At 35.6% G+C, this 17,767-nt stretch overlaps 1 protein-coding gene across 1 annotated transcript; it reads left to right on the top strand.

Annotated features, from left to right (window-relative positions):
- Positions 1–4,312: 4,312 nt before the first annotated feature.
- On the top strand, positions 4,313–6,354 carry LOC121249752 (NAC domain-containing protein 92-like). Its single transcript, XM_041148537.1, has 3 exons — positions 4,313–4,949; positions 5,075–5,352; positions 5,454–6,354. Exons 1-3 carry the CDS (start codon positions 4,763–4,765, stop codon positions 6,036–6,038), a joined length of 1,050 nt encoding a protein of 349 aa, XP_041004471.1. The 5' UTR covers positions 4,313–4,762; the 3' UTR covers positions 6,039–6,354.
- The last annotated feature ends 11,413 nt before the right edge of the window (positions 6,355–17,767 follow it).

Genomic DNA, 17,767 nt, shown 5'->3' with positions numbered 1-17,767 from the left:
TTGTTGTTGTATACGTGACATTAATTAATTGGTCACATTCATCCTAGTACTCGAGAAGACGTGTTTGTTTATTCTTGCCAGATGGACCGCATCATGGTACGTAATCACTTCATAATTTGCCTCATCTTTTACTCCCTAACACTTTAATTTGCCGCGTGATATTCCTTTTCTGTGACAGATTCTTTCCACTTTTGGTCCATAAACTCAAAAGCATATGATAAATCTCTCCAGATTTTGAAGATGAATCATCTGATTGATGAGGTCCTCCATCTAATCGTACTGACAGCTAATTAAAATCTTTCAAGCAGCATCCATCGCGTCCCTAATTTCCAAAACAGAATCAATAAAGATTGAGATGTTCCACAAACAAATGCTACCCAATGACCCAATTTCTCTCGAAAGCTGTCCAATTTCACATTGCTTTTCATTTTTTTTAAAAAAAAAAAAGTGGAAAAAGGTGAACTCTTTTATTTTTTTTTTCCCCCACCCATTAGAGCTAAGCTTTATCAAAAATGATAATCTGAAACTACAATATCTGCATCATGTCAAGTAGCTGACAACTCTAATTGGGTAGCCTAACTCTAATCCAATCCCATCCCATTTGCTTAGTAAGACGACTTTTGAACGAACCATTTCTCGCCACGTGTTCTTTCCCCAGTCGAGGCCTCATGTCGCAGCACAGGAAGCAGGGCCCACAATGCCAGCTCAGTTCTACCGCGGATCAAAATGTCAACTTCACATCATCATGTTTGGCACCGAACTTCTTTTACTCAACCAAACAGAACTCACCAAGTGTGTGAAAAATGTCAACCCCACAAGTCTTTTTATTTTTTTGCCAAGCGGTGGCGGCACAGTCTATTTCTCTCTTTTGGGTGGTATATTGACCTTTGACCATGTGAGAGATCAGCCTCAGCCGTCTGATCACTAGGGTTCCCAGAACGATTGAAACTCCTTGAAATAGCTTAGAGTGCCACGCGTATCGGATGAATATATAATTTTATTACTTGCTAAAGGAGAAAAGGATTACTTTTGGAAATCATCTTCATTAAGAAAGCAAAACCTTAATTATTGAACGCTAATCACTTTGCAAAAGATCATGACCACTTTTATATAATTCTTTTCCGTTTTAATATATATATATATATATATATATAAACTTGATTAGTACTTTTATTCATTGTTTTTTCTATGCATAAGACTAAGAACTTCCCAATTATTAATTGTCCTTTCCATCGGTTTATAAATCACTACTCGATTAATTGTTTAATCGTTCGGTCCTTGTTTGTACGTAATTTTATACTGTATTTTTGCAATGACCATACCCTGATGATCTGCATCGGTGTACGTATGTAGCTGCATATTTTATAAAGCGCATTCATGGATGCAATGAAAACTACTTTGGTGGACCCTCAATTTATCCTAATGATCATAATTACTTCGATAAATTAAAGACCAAACCCAAAATTACATCAATACATGCGAATTATATATCCTGCCAGCTAGGGCTATAATTTATAACCATTTTTTTGCACTACATGAACGTCGACGAAGTAGATCTTTAAATCGTAATTAACCGTTCATATATAATTTGTAAACAATTTATTTTTTCGGGTTGGCTTTATCATCTGACAGGTCCTTATGTATGTATGTATGTTGTTGATCTGGATAAATACTGATAATTAATTAATAAAACCGTAAAGAAGGCATATATGATACTATGTTGATGCAGATGACATCAGACGCGTACTTCGTTTACAAGGAAACTTCCCTGGCCTTCTAGATCATGAGTTTATTTATCACTAAGATTTTAATTTATTTATTTATTTATTTTTTGTTTTTGGTTTAATGAGCTGTATTGTCGGTAAGATCTAGATTATGTACGTACCTAGCTACGTCTTTTCTTGTTATATATCTCTAAACGACTCTCGTAATTTTCTTTGCAGTATTAATGATTGCATTAGTGCAATGACAGCTGCAGCTTTGATCAAAAGTAAAAGAATTACCTCTGTTTTCCACACAAAAATTAAATAGGAACCTAACCCAACGATTTTCATTGTTTTATATTAAACATTTTGACTCTTACTTATCTGTTAAACTAGTTGAAGGCCAATCATATCATGTCTTACCGATCAAGATCTTCTTCTTCTTCTTCTTCTTCTTCTTCTTCTTTCGCTGTCCCCAGTTAACTGTGGCCATGCAGGCCGGTTCATCATTCGCTAGCTAGAAGCTGTGTGCATGGCCTGTGGGTTTGGTCTCTAGTTCAGTGGTAATCCACGAATATTATTATAGTATTGAACTCCAATAAGAACTAAATGGGTTTCAATCTGTTTATAAGTTTATTTAGGTTAGAGGCAGTATATGCCACAAAACTTCAAACCTAATTCCTAAATGGATCATCACTTCATTGGTAATACAACCAGACACGTATTCTTGTATCTGTTTCCTTAAGGGGCATTGCCTCAAAGTCTTTTGCATCCTACGAAAAACGTAGATAAATACAGTAAAATTGCTGGATAGGATTGTCCACCTACTTTGTCTCGTAGCCGGTCCAACGAAGAAAAATCGATTAATTGCACTTGCGAAAAATATTCAGTACTGAATAGTCGTTTTGTGAGGGAACAACTAATTAATCATGTATTGATTAGATGACATGATGGGAGCCGTGTCCGAAATTCGATCACTTGGAGATTAATTTTAAGCATTTTTTAATGATTTTTATGGATAGGATGTAGGCTTTTGGGATCTTCTTCACATTCTTTCGCAGGGCTGTAAATAATTCGGTTCGGCCGACAAAATCGATCGGATCGAAATTTTCGATTCGAACCGGATCGGATTGACTTTTAGACCGATCGGTCTTAATTTCAAAATACATGACCGATTACATTTGGTTCCGTTTCGAGATTTATAAATTTTAGATTGAATCGAATTGGATTGAATTCTTATATATATTTTTAATAATTTAATATATTATTTTTATATTATAAGTTAATGATATAATTTTTATCTAATTTATTATTATTGACTATTTAAAATATAAAATAATATATGTTTTCAATTAATAAAAAAATATAAATCATGTAATAATTTATGTCATTATATGTAAATAGTTAATATATCATGCATTCATACGTATTCTATTATTTACACTTAATTAAAATAATTAGGTATTTTTTTTTTTAAATACCTAAGTTGCAAGAAAGCATGAATAATTTATATACAATGAAATTATTTGATACTCATTAACATTAGCTCGAGCGAACACTAGGATAGTGTCTCGCTCCAGCTCACTGTCGCATGAGACATGAGCGAACTCACGAGTTGAGATTTGTTCGAACTCATTGTCGAGTACACCTTGAGCGAATTTACGGGTTGAGTTTCGCTTGAGCGCTAGGTTGAGCGACAGTAGAGCAAACTCAATGTTTCTTGATTTTTCAGCTCCAAAACTAGTCTTCATGCCAATAATTAATAATTATGCATACTAAAGAGTAAAATCTAAGTTAGTAAGTAGTAACTATCAAAATTATAAATATAATTATAGTAAAATATTTTTTTAATAAGTTAATTACATAATCTACATTAATAATTCACTTAATTTTAATTTAATAATTTAAATAATTTTTTATTAATTTATTTAAAAAAATAAAAAAAATAAAAAAATAAAAAAATAATTAAATCAGACTAAATGAACCGAACCAGACCGATAGCTACCGGACTACTCCAGCCCCTGTAAATATTCAGTCCGGTCAGATCAGAAAAAAATGTACCAAAAATTTTTTTGGTACACCCTTACATACATTCACACAAATTATGATAATACAATGGCGGCAGCTTTTTGGTAAAGATGCAAACAAGTAAACCATGTCCGGGTCTGACCTTTCCCGCAAATTACTCAATTGAGAAGTGCCCATGTGCATATGTAGAAGTAAATTCATAAAGTAGTAATTTTACACGATCTATTAGATTTTGTAGTAAAAATAATTTTATAATATTAATTATTTTATAAATTTATTTTTATGTAATTCTTTTATAATTAAAATATTTCACTACGTATTGCGAGCTGAAATATTTTGTTAAGCAGACAACAACCAACATAGCGATTTACATTCTTTGAATTCGGGGAAAAAAAAAAAAAAAAACATAGCGATTTCCATTCTCTTATTTCTTTATTTTTACCCTTTTTAGTTTCAAAAGGGGAATTCCCTCTAGAAACGTTTACCTGATAACCAGAACGAATGCAAAAAGCAGTAGTTACCAAATCCCATTTACATGCAGACTATGGCCGGGGCAGAATATTTCCTGGTCAAATTTAACATAAAAAAAATTCATTACAGAAAAGTTCAAAGAGAGAGGCTACCCACCAAGTTTCCTTACAACCCACGCTTCGTTGTATAAAAAATAAGTATTTAAAAGAGTTCCTCACCCCAGAACACATTTTTCTTTCTTAACATCTTTCAATCTCTGTCCTCCCTTCCCTTCCCTTCATCTCCAAAATTCAATTCATATTCTATCTAGAACCTCTACAGTTTTCCCTTCTATAGTCTAAAAGTATCTCCTTATTTGTATCCTTAATAAGGTGATTTTCTCAGAAGAAGGCGAGTTCAAGATTGTTACTAGGAATTTATTCAGAAATCAGAGGTTTATATTAGGCTTGGGGTTCTGAAATTTGGTTCTGTTGGTTGAATCCCTTTTCTGTAAAAACCCATACTCGAGACTTTCAGGTTTGATTTCTGAAAACAGAGGGTTTTATTGAGGATTTGGTTCAATGGAAAACGCTTCCAGCCTTGGAAAAGAAGAAGAACAAATCGAATTGCCGCCAGGTTTTCGATTTCACCCGACTGATGAAGAACTTATAACTCACTACCTATCCCAAAAGGTTCTGAACACAAAATTCTCGGCTAGAGCAGTTGGCGAGGTTGATCTGAACAAGAGTGAGCCATGGGAGTTGCCATGTGAGTTTCCAAAACCGTATTTCACTGTTTTCCTCTGCTTTTCTTCGTACTTTCATTTGCATATATTAGCCGGCTCTATGCTGTATATTTGTTCTAATCTGATCCTTTGTTCTTTTGCAATGAAGGGAAGGCTAAAATGGGTGAGAAGGAATGGTATTTCTTCTGTGTCAGAGACAGAAAGTACCCAACTGGCTTAAGGACGAACAGGGCTACCGATTCTGGGTATTGGAAAGCCACAGGCAAAGACAAGGAGATATATAGGGGGCAAGCACTGGTTGGGATGAAGAAAACCCTAGTTTTCTACAAGGGAAGGGCTCCCAAAGGAGAAAAAACCAATTGGGTCATGCATGAATACAGACTGGAAGGGAAATATTCTGCATACAATCTCCCCAAAACAGCCAACGTAAAATCTCTTGTTCTGTTCTGTTTTGTTCTTCTCTATTTCCGCGAATCTTCTATTTTTTGTCGTGTTCTTCATGTTTTTATGTTTGCTTTCTCTTTCAGAATGAGTGGGTTATCTGCAGAGTCTTCAAGAAGATCTCCGCCGGGAAGAAAACTCACGTTTCAGAGTTGGGTAGCCCGAACTCCTATGCGAACGAGTCGCATCCTTCAGCGTTCCCGCAGTTGGTAAATTCATCTCCGTACAGCAACGAAAGAAGAACCAGTTTTGGCGAGACGTCTCACGTGACCTGCTTCTCCGATTCAATGAAGGACCACAAGATCAAAGAAGACATGGTCGAGAGCTTCGACACTCCTTTCTTAGCCGCCTCATCTTCCTCAAACCCGTCTTATATTTCTTCTGCTCCCAACTCATCCGGCCACTATTCAAACACCGGAACTTTGCACTACCCAGATACTTTGTTCATGCACGAGCAGTACTCCGTATTCAGGATGTTGCTCGAAAGCAATGCTCCAGACATGAAGCGGAATGCAAAAGGAGAGTTCCCGCCCGAAACCGGCTTTAGTACCGATATGTCTTCGGCGGTGTCCAACCACGATATGGCTCAAAGGTCTTTTGAAGATCAAGAGGATCCGTCAACTTCTGCTGGACCTGGACCAGTAGACATTGCTTGTCTATGGAGTTACTAAGTTTGGAGATGGAAGAAGAATCTTACGAAGAAAGACAAAATTCAGGAAATCATTAGTCCTTTCGAGTTCGTGGTGTGCGTTATTAGCTAGATTATCTGCATCAAAGATCGTTTAGATTCTGATCTGCGTCAAAGTTATAGGTTGTAAAGAAATCCGTACGTGTTCTGAGAGAAATTAAACTTATGTTTCTTTTTGGTTTTAAAGCACATTAGCATTAAAAACTTAAGAGCTTTAATATTTTGTACAAAATGCATTTGTAGTTTGCTTGTGTACAAAATTCATGACTTGGAATTAATATACTAATTAATTGCATCAAGTATTTGTTATATTTTAGTGTTATTTCCAGATAAAGCCATTTCTTTTGCTAGATAATTAGTTAGTGATCATATATATGAGGCTAATTATCTGTTAGGCCAGCAACCCAAAATTAATAATCGGTGATTAATTAAGAATAAATGACAAAATACGAAGGTATATCATGACCTGTGATAAAATTAATTAGCGTTGCATAAATGAGCTTTCTCAGCACTTCCAAATTTCAATTACAGTTCTTAATTTTATCATTTCCAGGTGCATCGATCAATTCATATGTTACATTAATTTTCAAGCAAAGTTTTTATTTTAAATAGTTGACTTATAGAGTGATCATCTTTTAAAATGTATTACATTACAAATCAGTCAGATAATAACATTTAATAAGAGTTGTATTGCTGCTTCTTCTTTTTTTTTTTTTTTTTTCATATTGTTAGGCTTATCAAACCGGATCGAGCAAAAAGATCGAGTTTAGCCTTTTAGGATGTCATAACTCATTAACATGTGCTTATTGTAGACATCCTTTTTCCTGATGAGAGATCAACTCCAATTGATCTCCAAGCTGCACATGCAAGCCTAGCTACACGCATAAAAAATATCAGTAGTAATATTATCATTTTCAGAAAGAAATTGATACAAAAAAGAAATAAAAGGAATTCATGATGTCCTTATTAATCATATTTTTAACAAGTACAAAAGGACTTTTAAAATAGACATTATCTTAACAAACATGAGTAGTATTAAGCTCATACTTGATCTTCATCTAAGATTTATATATATATATATATATATATCCCTTGTATCTTAAAAGTGACTATAAGGGAATGAATAGTAATTAGTGTTTGACATTTTTTTTCTCCATTTTTTTCATTTATGCTCATGTCTTGCTTGGTCTTATTACGTTTTTGTCCCTTTTGAAAAATCTGGTTTTGTCCCCACTTTTTTTGTTTTGCCGGTTTGTATTAGTATGTCAGTCATATTGTGTTAGTGCCTCATTTTCAGAATCATTCTCATCTCATCTAATCTAATCTCATTTAATCATTACAATTTTTTCAAATTCTAACACAAAATAAAATAAACAATTCAATATTTTCAAATCTCAAAACAAAAATAATATTAAAAAATATATTCTAACAATATTTTATTCAACTTTTATAAACTTTTATCTCAATTCACCTGTAAAAACAAATGTGGCAATGGGTCATCTGTGTTTTTGTTCATCCGCATGAATAGTTCATGTTTTGTGTGTTATGTTGTTTTTACCCTTGTGTTATATTTTTTGTGTCATTTTAAGTGAGAGTTTATTTGTCTTTTGGTGTAAATGAGTCAGACATGGCAAAAAAATTTTAAGCACATATATATTGCTTAAAATGATGGCAATCCTAAATTTCCATATATATATATATATATATATATACTATCTCTTCACTAATAATATTATATCACGGTTCTAGATATAATATTGATGGCTTTGCTTCAAAGAAAGTATATGTTATTCTTTTTAGTGAAAATTGAATTAATTCTAAATGTCATGCCTATTTAAGCCATTTTTAGCTTTCACGGCCATTGCTTGGTTGTTTTTCTGTTTCAATGCATTAAAGTACTCACTAATTGATTTTAAGTAAAAAATATATTATTTTTATCTTTTGTGGACGTTACTAATTATTAAAAAGAATTTCTTCCAACTTGGCAAATGTGCCTAACATGTTGCTCCAGAGCTAGTATATATACATATTTATCTGTTGGCATATGAACATGAATGAAGAACACCTACTTATATTTATCTAACTTGACATACGTTGTTGATACGAAGGGATACTCCAGAGCTTCGAACCACCGGGTTAATTGAAATCAAACAAGTAAAAACTTCTTTTTAATTGTCGTGATCCCGCTCTTTGTTACGTATAATCTTTATGGTGTTTCTCTTTCAGACGAAGGATTTTTTATTCTTTTCGTGATTTTTGAAAGCTTCTTTTAGAAGCCTTTGTTATTTTGCATCTCAACGATCTTTCTATATAATTGTAAATTTTGCACCAATAATTATAATATCAAAACCACTTCTAAGTGGTCGGTCCAACAATCCTGTAATAACAGCCCTCCACTTAGGTTTTGACACCTCAGAAAATACACTAAATTCACGCTAGACTTGTGCGCATGGGACAGAAAGGCAAAAGACTTCAGCTCAGCGATAGCGTGTGTGCGCTTCCAGACTTCAAACTTCACGATCGATACAAAAATACTCAACACCTGCGTCTCGAAAATCCTTTTGCTCGTTTCTCTCTCTCATCAAATACTCAACGCATGCAGGATTCTCATGTGTGAAAATGGTGATCAACTGTTCCTAAAACTAGAATAATTTAAGCCGACAATCACTTAAAATAACTGTGAAAAATTTGCTAGTTGACCCCTACGTCTTGAAGAAATTCATAAATCTAACTCATCTCATAAAACCAGTTAAAAAAGAGATGATTATTTATTCCTTATAAACATGCCCAATACATTGTCCACAGATAATGTAAGATTATTTCTCAACACCCTCCTTCACTTGTAGGCCAGTATTTTTTTCTTTTTTCCTTGTCACAAAGTAAGTAATGTAGGCCCCTATTTGTCCTGTAGCAGACTGTTAAACACAGCAATAAGAAAAGAAGAGGAAGTGTTCGATAGAATGCATTAGACAGAATCAGTTTTTCTTTCAAAGCTCTTACTTGTCTTTATTCTTCTATTACAGTAGTGTATTTATAGTATTTACAAATATACACTTTGCCATGTGCAATATACGACAGCTGTCCTACAGAAAGTACATCTGTTATTCCTCTGTCATTGTAGGTTTGCTACACACATGTGTAGAGCGGCTGTGTTGGTCTAATGAGCTGCTGTATTGCTCTGAATGGGTCTGAAATGCAGAGGCAGCAGAGTTTGGTGCTTCAACAGATTGAGAGGAGGCAGGAGCCTTAATACCCTCCCGCGATTCAAGCGGCACATTAGCAAGTGTGAGGCTTGATCGTAGCTGAAGAAATATGTTGGTAGAGAGTGACTTAGTCAAGATGTCAGCAAGTTGATCTTTGCTGGACAGAAATAAAACTTGAAGTGTCTTTGCAACAACCCTCTCACACACAAAATGATAATCAAGCTCGACGTGTTTGGTATGGGCATGAAGTACAGGATTCACAGAAAAATATGTTGCACCTAAATTATCACACCACAAGACAGGGGAATCAGACAAAAAAATACCAAGTTCTTTTAACAGGGACTGAATCCAAATAACCTCGCACGCCGTGTTGGCAACAGATTTATATTCAGCCTCGGTGGACGAGCGAGCAATGGTTGCTTATTTTTTTGAACCCCAGGAAACCAAGTTAGCACCAAGATACACACAAAAACCTCATGTGGACTTCCGATCATCGGGGCATCCGGCCCAATCAGCATCAGAGAAGGCAGAAACTTTCACAGAAGAGGAGTGAGACAAGAATAAGCCTAGGTGTTGAGTATTTTGAAGAAAACGCAGGATTCTTTTTACTGCCTGCCAGTGGAAAATTCTAGGGCTATGCATGTACTGGCAGACCTTGTTCACAGCATAAGACAAGTCAGGAAGGGTAAAGGCTAAATACTGAAGACTCTCGACAACACTTTGATACAGTTGTGGGTCTTCAAATGTGGACCCATCAATGGCAGATAATTTCACAGAAGTGGACATGGGAGTGGACACTGATTTGCATTTGTGCATGTTAGTCTGAGAAAGTAAATCAGCTATATATTTTGACTATGAAAGAAACAAACCATTAGAGACCCTGGTAACTTCAACACCCAAAAAATAATGCAACAAGCCCAAGTCTTTAACAGAAAAGAGGAACTCAGAGATGCAATAAAATCAGAGATAAGCGTGGAACTAGACCCAGTTACAATGATATCATCAACATAAATTAGAATATAAATGCAGTCAGAGTCAGAGTCAGTGTGCAGTATAAACAACGAATTATCAGACCGAGAGCCATGAAAACCTAAATGAAGTAATCTATCAATGAGTTTTGCAAACCAGGCCCGAGGGGCCTATTTTAAACCATAGAGAGATTTTTTTAGCTTACAAACATGTGTGGGATGATCTGGATTGATGAAACCCGGCGGTTGTTGCATGAAGACAGCCTCCTCAAGGTCCCCGTGTAAGAAGACATTTTGCACATCAAGTTGATGGAGAGGCCATTTGTATGTGACGGCAAGAGCAAGAAGGACACGAATTGTGACGGGCTTGACTACGGGGCTAAAGGTTTCGGAGAAATCAACGCCAGGCTGCTGATGAAAACCCTTCACAACAAGCCGTGCTTTACGGCATTCCAAGGTTCCATCAACGTGCCTTTTGGTCTTCAAGACCCATTTTGAACCTAAGACGTTGAGATTGGGGGTGAAAGGGACCAAGTCCCAGGTTTGATTTTTTAAGAGGGCATGGAACTCTATCTGCATAGCAGATCTCCACTCCGGATATTTGGATGCTTCAGAAAATGAAGAGGGTTCTTCGGGAGGTGGTTGGTTTGAAGAAGGAAGGAAAGGTAGTGTTTCCGTGAGGGATAGAGAGGGTCGGGGTGGAGGCCAAGGTATGGTGCCGTCTGTTCGTTGTTTGGGATAGTGCTTGAGAGCTCGGGATCGAGTAACCATGGGGTGAGAATGAGGGGGTAAGGTTATCTGAGAAGGGACGGAAGGTTGTTGAGGGAGGAGAGGAGAAGACGAGTTTGCGGGATTAGGAGAGCTCGAGGGATTGGAGTTGGCGGCGGCAGAAGGTAATGAGGTAGGGTTCTGAGAGGAAGATGAAGTGGGTTCGGGTCTTGATGGGCTTTGGGCCGTGGGTGAGGGTATGGGACGTATGGGCTGAGACGGCAGGATGTCAATTGGAGAGGAAGGTGTGATAAAGGCAGACGTGAGAGGGGAAAGTATGGGCCTATGGGAAATCAAGGTTTCGGAATTGAGAGATGCAGCAAATGGAAAAAGATTTTCATTAAACACAACATCCTGTGAGATATATGTACGACCAGAAGAAATGTGATAACAAAGATAGCCCTTGTGATCTGGGCTATAGCCCATAAATACACACATTTTGGATCTTGGGTCAAGTTTGTGTTTATTAAAAGGTCTTAAGTTGGGCCAACAAGAAGATCCAAAGACCCGAAGAAAGAGATAGTCCGGAGGGTGGCCCATTAAGACTTCGAAAGGAGATTTGTTGTTGAGAAGAGGGGTGGGCATGCGGTTGATTAAGTATGTGGCCGTTTGAAATGCTTCGGCCCAAAATTTTTGTGGGATGGATGCATGAGAGAGCAAAGAGAGTCCGGTCTCGACAATGTGACGGTGACGTCTCTCAATACTCCCATTTTGTTGGTGAGAATAAGGGCAAGTAACACGATGAATAATTCATCGGGATTGAAAAATAGGTCGTAAAGGACGAAACTCTCCTCCCCAATCCGTTTGAATAGAGACAACATTCTTAGAAAAAACATTACTCACATATTGGAGAAAAGCAAGAATAATAGAGGAAACATTAGACTTAGATTGCATTGGAAAAAACCACAAATATTTGGAATAATCATCTAAGATGGACAAATAAAAGCGAGATGAATTACTAGACAAAACTGGGGCAGGGCCCCATACATCAACAAAAAGTAACTTGAAAGGTTCAGAGGAGATAGTGGGGGATATCAGGTGAGGGAGAGCATGAGCCTTTGCTGTTGTGCAGTAATAAGAAAAGAAGAGGAAGTGTTCGATAGAATGCGTAAGATAGAATCAATTTTTCTTTCAAAGCTCTTACTTGTCTTTATTCTTCTATTACAGTAGTGTATTTATAGTAGTTACTAATATACACTTTTCCATGTGCAATATATGACAGCTGTCCTACAGAAAGTACATTTGTTATTCCTTTGTCATTGTAGGTTTGCTACACACATGTGTAGAGCGGCTGTGTTGGTCTGAAGAGCTGCTGTATTGCTCTGAATGGGTCTGAAATGCAGAGGCAGCAGAGTTTGGTGCTTCAACAGATTGAGAGGAGGCAGGAGCCTTAATACAGACTAATTCATCTTATAAAATGAGTTCAACAAGAGATGATTGTTCATTCTTTATAAATATACTTAAGACCTTATCCATAGACAATGTGAAGTTATTCCTCAACACCTCTCAATCCTATTTAATTGGTCGATTAATTAGTATATGTTAAAATTGTCAAACAAGAGCAGAAGGAAAATGACGAACCGAAAGGACGAAAGTGAAAGCCCCACTTGGATTCTCGGCATCAATTGAGAGTTCACCAAATACCCCATCACGTAATTTTCAGCGGCAATCACCTAAAACTAGAGTAGTACCTCTGGTCATATCACTACAATTAAGGCTATTAATACTATCTGGATCTTGAAGTAACGAGAATTGCTTGTATTTTGTTTTGTCATGATTTGGCTCTTCGAAGGTGATCTGTTTAGGAGATCCGGATTGAAAGTCTTGCTTCTATTTTTTTTTTATTTCATTTTTTTTGTCAGTTAAATCTGCTTTTTGCTTCTTGCTTTCGACTCGAGTTGGTTTTCCAGGATTTTGAATTCCATTGGAGTCCGTAGTATGATTTGCTTTTGAAGATATAGAAATTTCGTTTGCAGAGATGAAGAGGTCCAGAGAAGACATTTACATGGCCTCTCAACTCAAGCAGGCCTATATTTTGTTGGGGAAGGTATATTGTAATTGCTTTAGTGGACCACTAAAAGTTGAGGTATGTGATCGGTGTAACTTATATGAAGTTTTTCTTTCTAATTAAGTTTCGTCATCCTTTAATTGACACGATTGCAGTTATTGTTCGACATCCGTTGCTTATACTTTTTCCGTTGTTATGAATAGTTTCTCATCCTCCATGTAGTAAAAATTCCTACTCTGTTTAGTTTGTAACTTAAATTGTATTGATGTTTGTTGGGGGATGAGATAATTTATTATTTAAACGCCTCTGCCAAATATATCGCTTTGCAGTCAGTTTTGGCCTGAGAACTCAAGTGTCTCAACAAGCTTCTTTGCCAGCACTCTAGCTATATACACTGGTAAGTGGTGCCTTTCTTCTTCTGATGTGTTAATTATGTATATTTGATTATTACAACTCTCAGAGTCCATTAATGGCTTTGAGATCTCTCTCTCTCTCTCTCTCTCTCTCTCTCCCATGAAATCATGATGAGAACTGATACCCCATTCCTGTGTTGTACATCTTTTGGTTTATATAATGAATTAGTTATTTGTGTGTGCCACACATTAGTTCTTTACTGACTATATAATGTCTTTATAGGTCAGTATGTTGTGATTTGCAGCTATGACACTGATGCAGATGAATTTGAGATTAGAGATCCTGCAACTTCCAGGTTTTTTTTTAGTTAAGACTGATCCCTTCTACTTCCGTAAGTAGCCATCTTCTCTGCCTGTAATACTTTTATGCTTATTGTAGGATTGACACTACATGTGTCATAGAAAGGGTAAATGAGTTATTTAAAGGGCGAGACCTTATTTTGGTTTTGATCACTACCTTCTTCCAAAAGGGATATGAGATCACCCTCCTAAATGAATGTGAAATAACAAGTAACTCAAGGGGATGCAATTCTGTGTCGACACATATAGGGAGTAGTACTTATACTGTGTTTCATCAAAAGCTATATACCGATAGAATTGAATGAATTATGCACAAAATCATTTGTTACGTTGTAAGCTATTATAGCAATAGCTTTGTGTTGTATGTAATGAACGCATTTTTTAATCAATTGGTACTATCATTATATGCTTCTATATATTTTTATATTCTGGTAAAACTTCTTTTTTAATTCTTTCAATCGGGAAAACGTGCCTTGCACATTAAGCCCTTGCTAGTATATTTAGAAGAGGCTTGGAGTTTTTCAATCTTAGAAGCATTCATATTATATATATACTGTACGTGTACAAAGGTCTGGCAGGCAACATGAGATTCTCTTTCTAATTACAATCCAATAAAGCAAAAATTTGGCACCTGAAAGAGGTCCAGAAAGTCAATAAAGTAAAGGTTTTATATGATATGCTTTCACGTCATGAGTTTATGTCCATGAGCACATATATATATATAACCCTGGCCACCCAAATTAAGTGCATGCTCATCATGTGATTCGATGTTTGTATTACATGCAGATATATTCCAAGTAATTAAGAGATCCCAAAGTATGCGAATTATTCAATAAATTAGAGTAATAATACATCTATAAGGTTGTAAAAAAGATGATATGTCTATCATTTTCCTTCAACAAATTAAGGTTTTGCATAACGAAGAATTGATGTATAGGATATAATTAAACAGATAGTACTTATCTCGAAAGCTGCAAGCAGCTGCTAGCTAGTGATCTCCAGTGCATGCAATTATGCACCATGTCACAGCCCATAGATCAGCCTCATCATCATCAATATCATGTCCAAGTCGGTAATCATTTTTTTTTTTTTAATAATTAGCAAAACAACATGATCGATCGATCGATCGGTCAATTTTATTGGCAAGGTATTTTATATCTTATTGGGGATATGGAGCCGAATATTCTTCACCACATGATCATTAATTAGAAGCTTAATTAATCAATTTCATGTGAAGCCGATCGATCGAGTTTCGGAAAATTATAAAATAAAACCAAAGATTGGCTGGAGATATATATATGCATGGTTTAGGAAGGGATATAACCTCATGAATATATATATATATATATATATATATATATATATATATATATATCGGTCGAGTCATTAATCCTTCGTGATTATAAATATTTTCTGACCCTATTCTCTAATGAATTATTAGGATATCTCCAAAATTTTGTATACGGCCTTTAATAAACCTTGTGATACATTATTGTATACATAATCAAAGATAAACTCCTGCTTAATTTTAAGTGATGGGATTGGAAGTTGGAATGGAATTAATTAAATTCATTTCATTTTCTTCTAAAACAAATTAGGAAAAAAAAAAAAAAAAAACCCATGTCCGCTAATGTTTCAATATTAGTTCATAATTAAGTTACGTACGTACGTCTGTCATGCTCCTATAATCCCGCTAATCTATCATTTGTTGATATATTTGGGAGTTTTTCTTGCCAATTAATATACATGATTCTAATGAAGTTTTTGAGAAAAACAATCTCACGAGTTAAGTGAGAGTGTGCGCTTTGATTCATATATATATTGATCATGTACAATCTATTTCTATACTAGGAATCTGTACAATATAGAAAGAATGCTAAATTAAATGAATTACATAATGATTATACAGCTGGACAGATTCTTTCCTTCTAAAAATATGCATCTGTTATCATGGTGCAGCTTAAGGTAAGTTGCTGAAATCAAGGTGGATTGCTTGCTGGACTGTTTTGATTTTGTGCTTGAATATCTATGGCAGCTTGATCTTCATTCCTTATAGATTCTGCTAGAATATTCCTAAAGTAGATCGATTTTTTAACCCAAAATTATATAGTTCCGGTCTCATATTCATGTGTCTATTCGATATATATATATATATAGATATATAATTATAAAAATAAACTCACTAATTTATAATATCGTAGTTCACAAATTAAGATGGAAAAGGTACGTACGTACGCCTAATAAAACAAGCCAGTGGTACCAATATTTTGCCAAAAGTCATTTCAAGCAATATAAAAAAATTGCAAGCAAAACCATATATAGTAGATTAGTCCAAACACGAAATGATTCTTAGATCAATTCACCATAAAAGCATAATTATATACGAATCGGAATTCTTGACACCATCTCTGTGGCTAAATGAATCATGATCAGTACTTTTGTCACTTATTCGACCTGCTGGTTTATTTAATTGAGTGTACCCAACTTTCCATGGCATGCAAGTGGCCGGTGGGCGATGCATGCATGCATATATATATATATGTGTGTGTGTGTATTATATATATATGATTCCCAGGTCAGCCGGTCATATATAAAAAGATGATGATGATCATAAGAGTTCTCAAGAGATTAAATCTTGTTTATAATTAATATATACACATGATATCGATCGATGAACAAATATATATATATATATATATATATATATATATAATGTATAATTACTTAATAAAGGTCAGTGCAAACCTCTTATAATTGCATATACCCAAGAGATTATATATATAACCTATTAACCGGATCATGACTTAGGACTAATAATAATTCAGAATGGGAGACTTATATAAGTACGTACCCTCAAAGTCAAACATTCATGTCATTTAACATGATCAACCTACATATAAGAGAGAAGGTTACTTAATTATATATAATCATGATGAACTAGATCGATCGAGGAATTGTGTAACAGCTAGCCTAATTAATTGACGAAAATTAGTACCCTTGCCCAATGGATTATAGTCTAATTAAGATCATGGTCAGGAGATTAATGCCCACTCTTGACGTTGAAGGCATTCGAGGGGTACTTGCCCAATATTATTGCCTGCAGCATATATCCTAGCTACCCCCATTATATATATTCGATTTCTCACGAAGATTAACAAGAAAAAAAAATACCAAATAAATGAATAAATAAAAAGTAGTTGGCCTTGGGTTAGTCATGTTTATGCGAAATGAATAAATTCTCTTCCCTCCATGCACTTCTCCTAGAAGCCACAAGCCTAGCTTGAATCCAAAAGTTAAAGGAGGAGTCTCGTAACCGGTTGGGCTGACCTTTTCCCAATAGCAACCATCCAATAATTTAATGCCTCATAGGCATTCCATTTACACTACAATAAGACCGCATCGAAAAAATTTCAGGAGTGATGCATAGACCTCCCCCTTTCAGATCTCTTCTTCGACCAAAAAACAGCCTATCAATCCCTCTTATGCTTGAGAGAGAGAGAGTTAAAAGGTATCAAAAGTGATTCGAGATTGTGAGATGGGCTTAGAAGGAAGTGCTTAATATTGCATAGAACTACCATTAAGAAGAATCTGAATACATGTTTTGCAGCTCTTGTAAATATTGTTTTTAGCTTACCCGTACATGGGTGATCTTCTTCTACGCTCTTGCTTGCCATTTTTGTTTCCACATCAATTCACCTTCTTTGATCCTCAGAAAACCTTCTTTGTTCTTTTGTTTTGTTTTTTTTTTTTTTTTTTTTTAACGTAGCAAATGAAGAATGCACCATTTTTGCCTTTGGGAGTTTAGGCCGGTGGGTGTGAGTGGCTGTGAATAAATGCTTGTTTAGTAGAGAAAATAAAGGAGCAGTGTTCGAAGAATCAATCATGCTAATTGTTGTAGCCAAAGTTGGACTGAAGAAATGAAGAGGGCCAACGAGGAAGAAGAAGATGGAAGAGATGAAGGCTCTATTGCGTCAGCGTCAGACTGAGATGCTTGCATCGGTGTCGGACTGAAGAGATGAAAAGGACAACGAAAAAGAGAAAGAGAAAGATGG

This window comes from Juglans microcarpa x Juglans regia, chromosome 2D (genome assembly GCF_004785595.1).
Source record: "Juglans microcarpa x Juglans regia isolate MS1-56 chromosome 2D, Jm3101_v1.0, whole genome shotgun sequence".
Taxonomy (NCBI): Eukaryota; Viridiplantae; Streptophyta; class Magnoliopsida; order Fagales; family Juglandaceae; genus Juglans; species Juglans microcarpa x Juglans regia.
Note: the sequence above shows the minus strand (reverse complement) of the source record. Positions and strands in the feature narration are given on the sequence as shown.

Coding starts and splice junctions, on each gene's coding strand:
- LOC121249752 (XM_041148537.1), top strand. CDS start 4,763: ATGGAAAACGCTTCCAGCCTTGGAAAAGAAGAAGAACAAATCGAATTG. Junction 4,950..5,074: donor TGAGCCATGGGAGTTGCCAT/GTGAGTTTCCAA, acceptor TTTGCAATGAAG/GGAAGGCTAAAATGGGTGAG. Junction 5,353..5,453: donor ATCTCCCCAAAACAGCCAAC/GTAAAATCTCTT, acceptor TTTCTCTTTCAG/AATGAGTGGGTTATCTGCAG.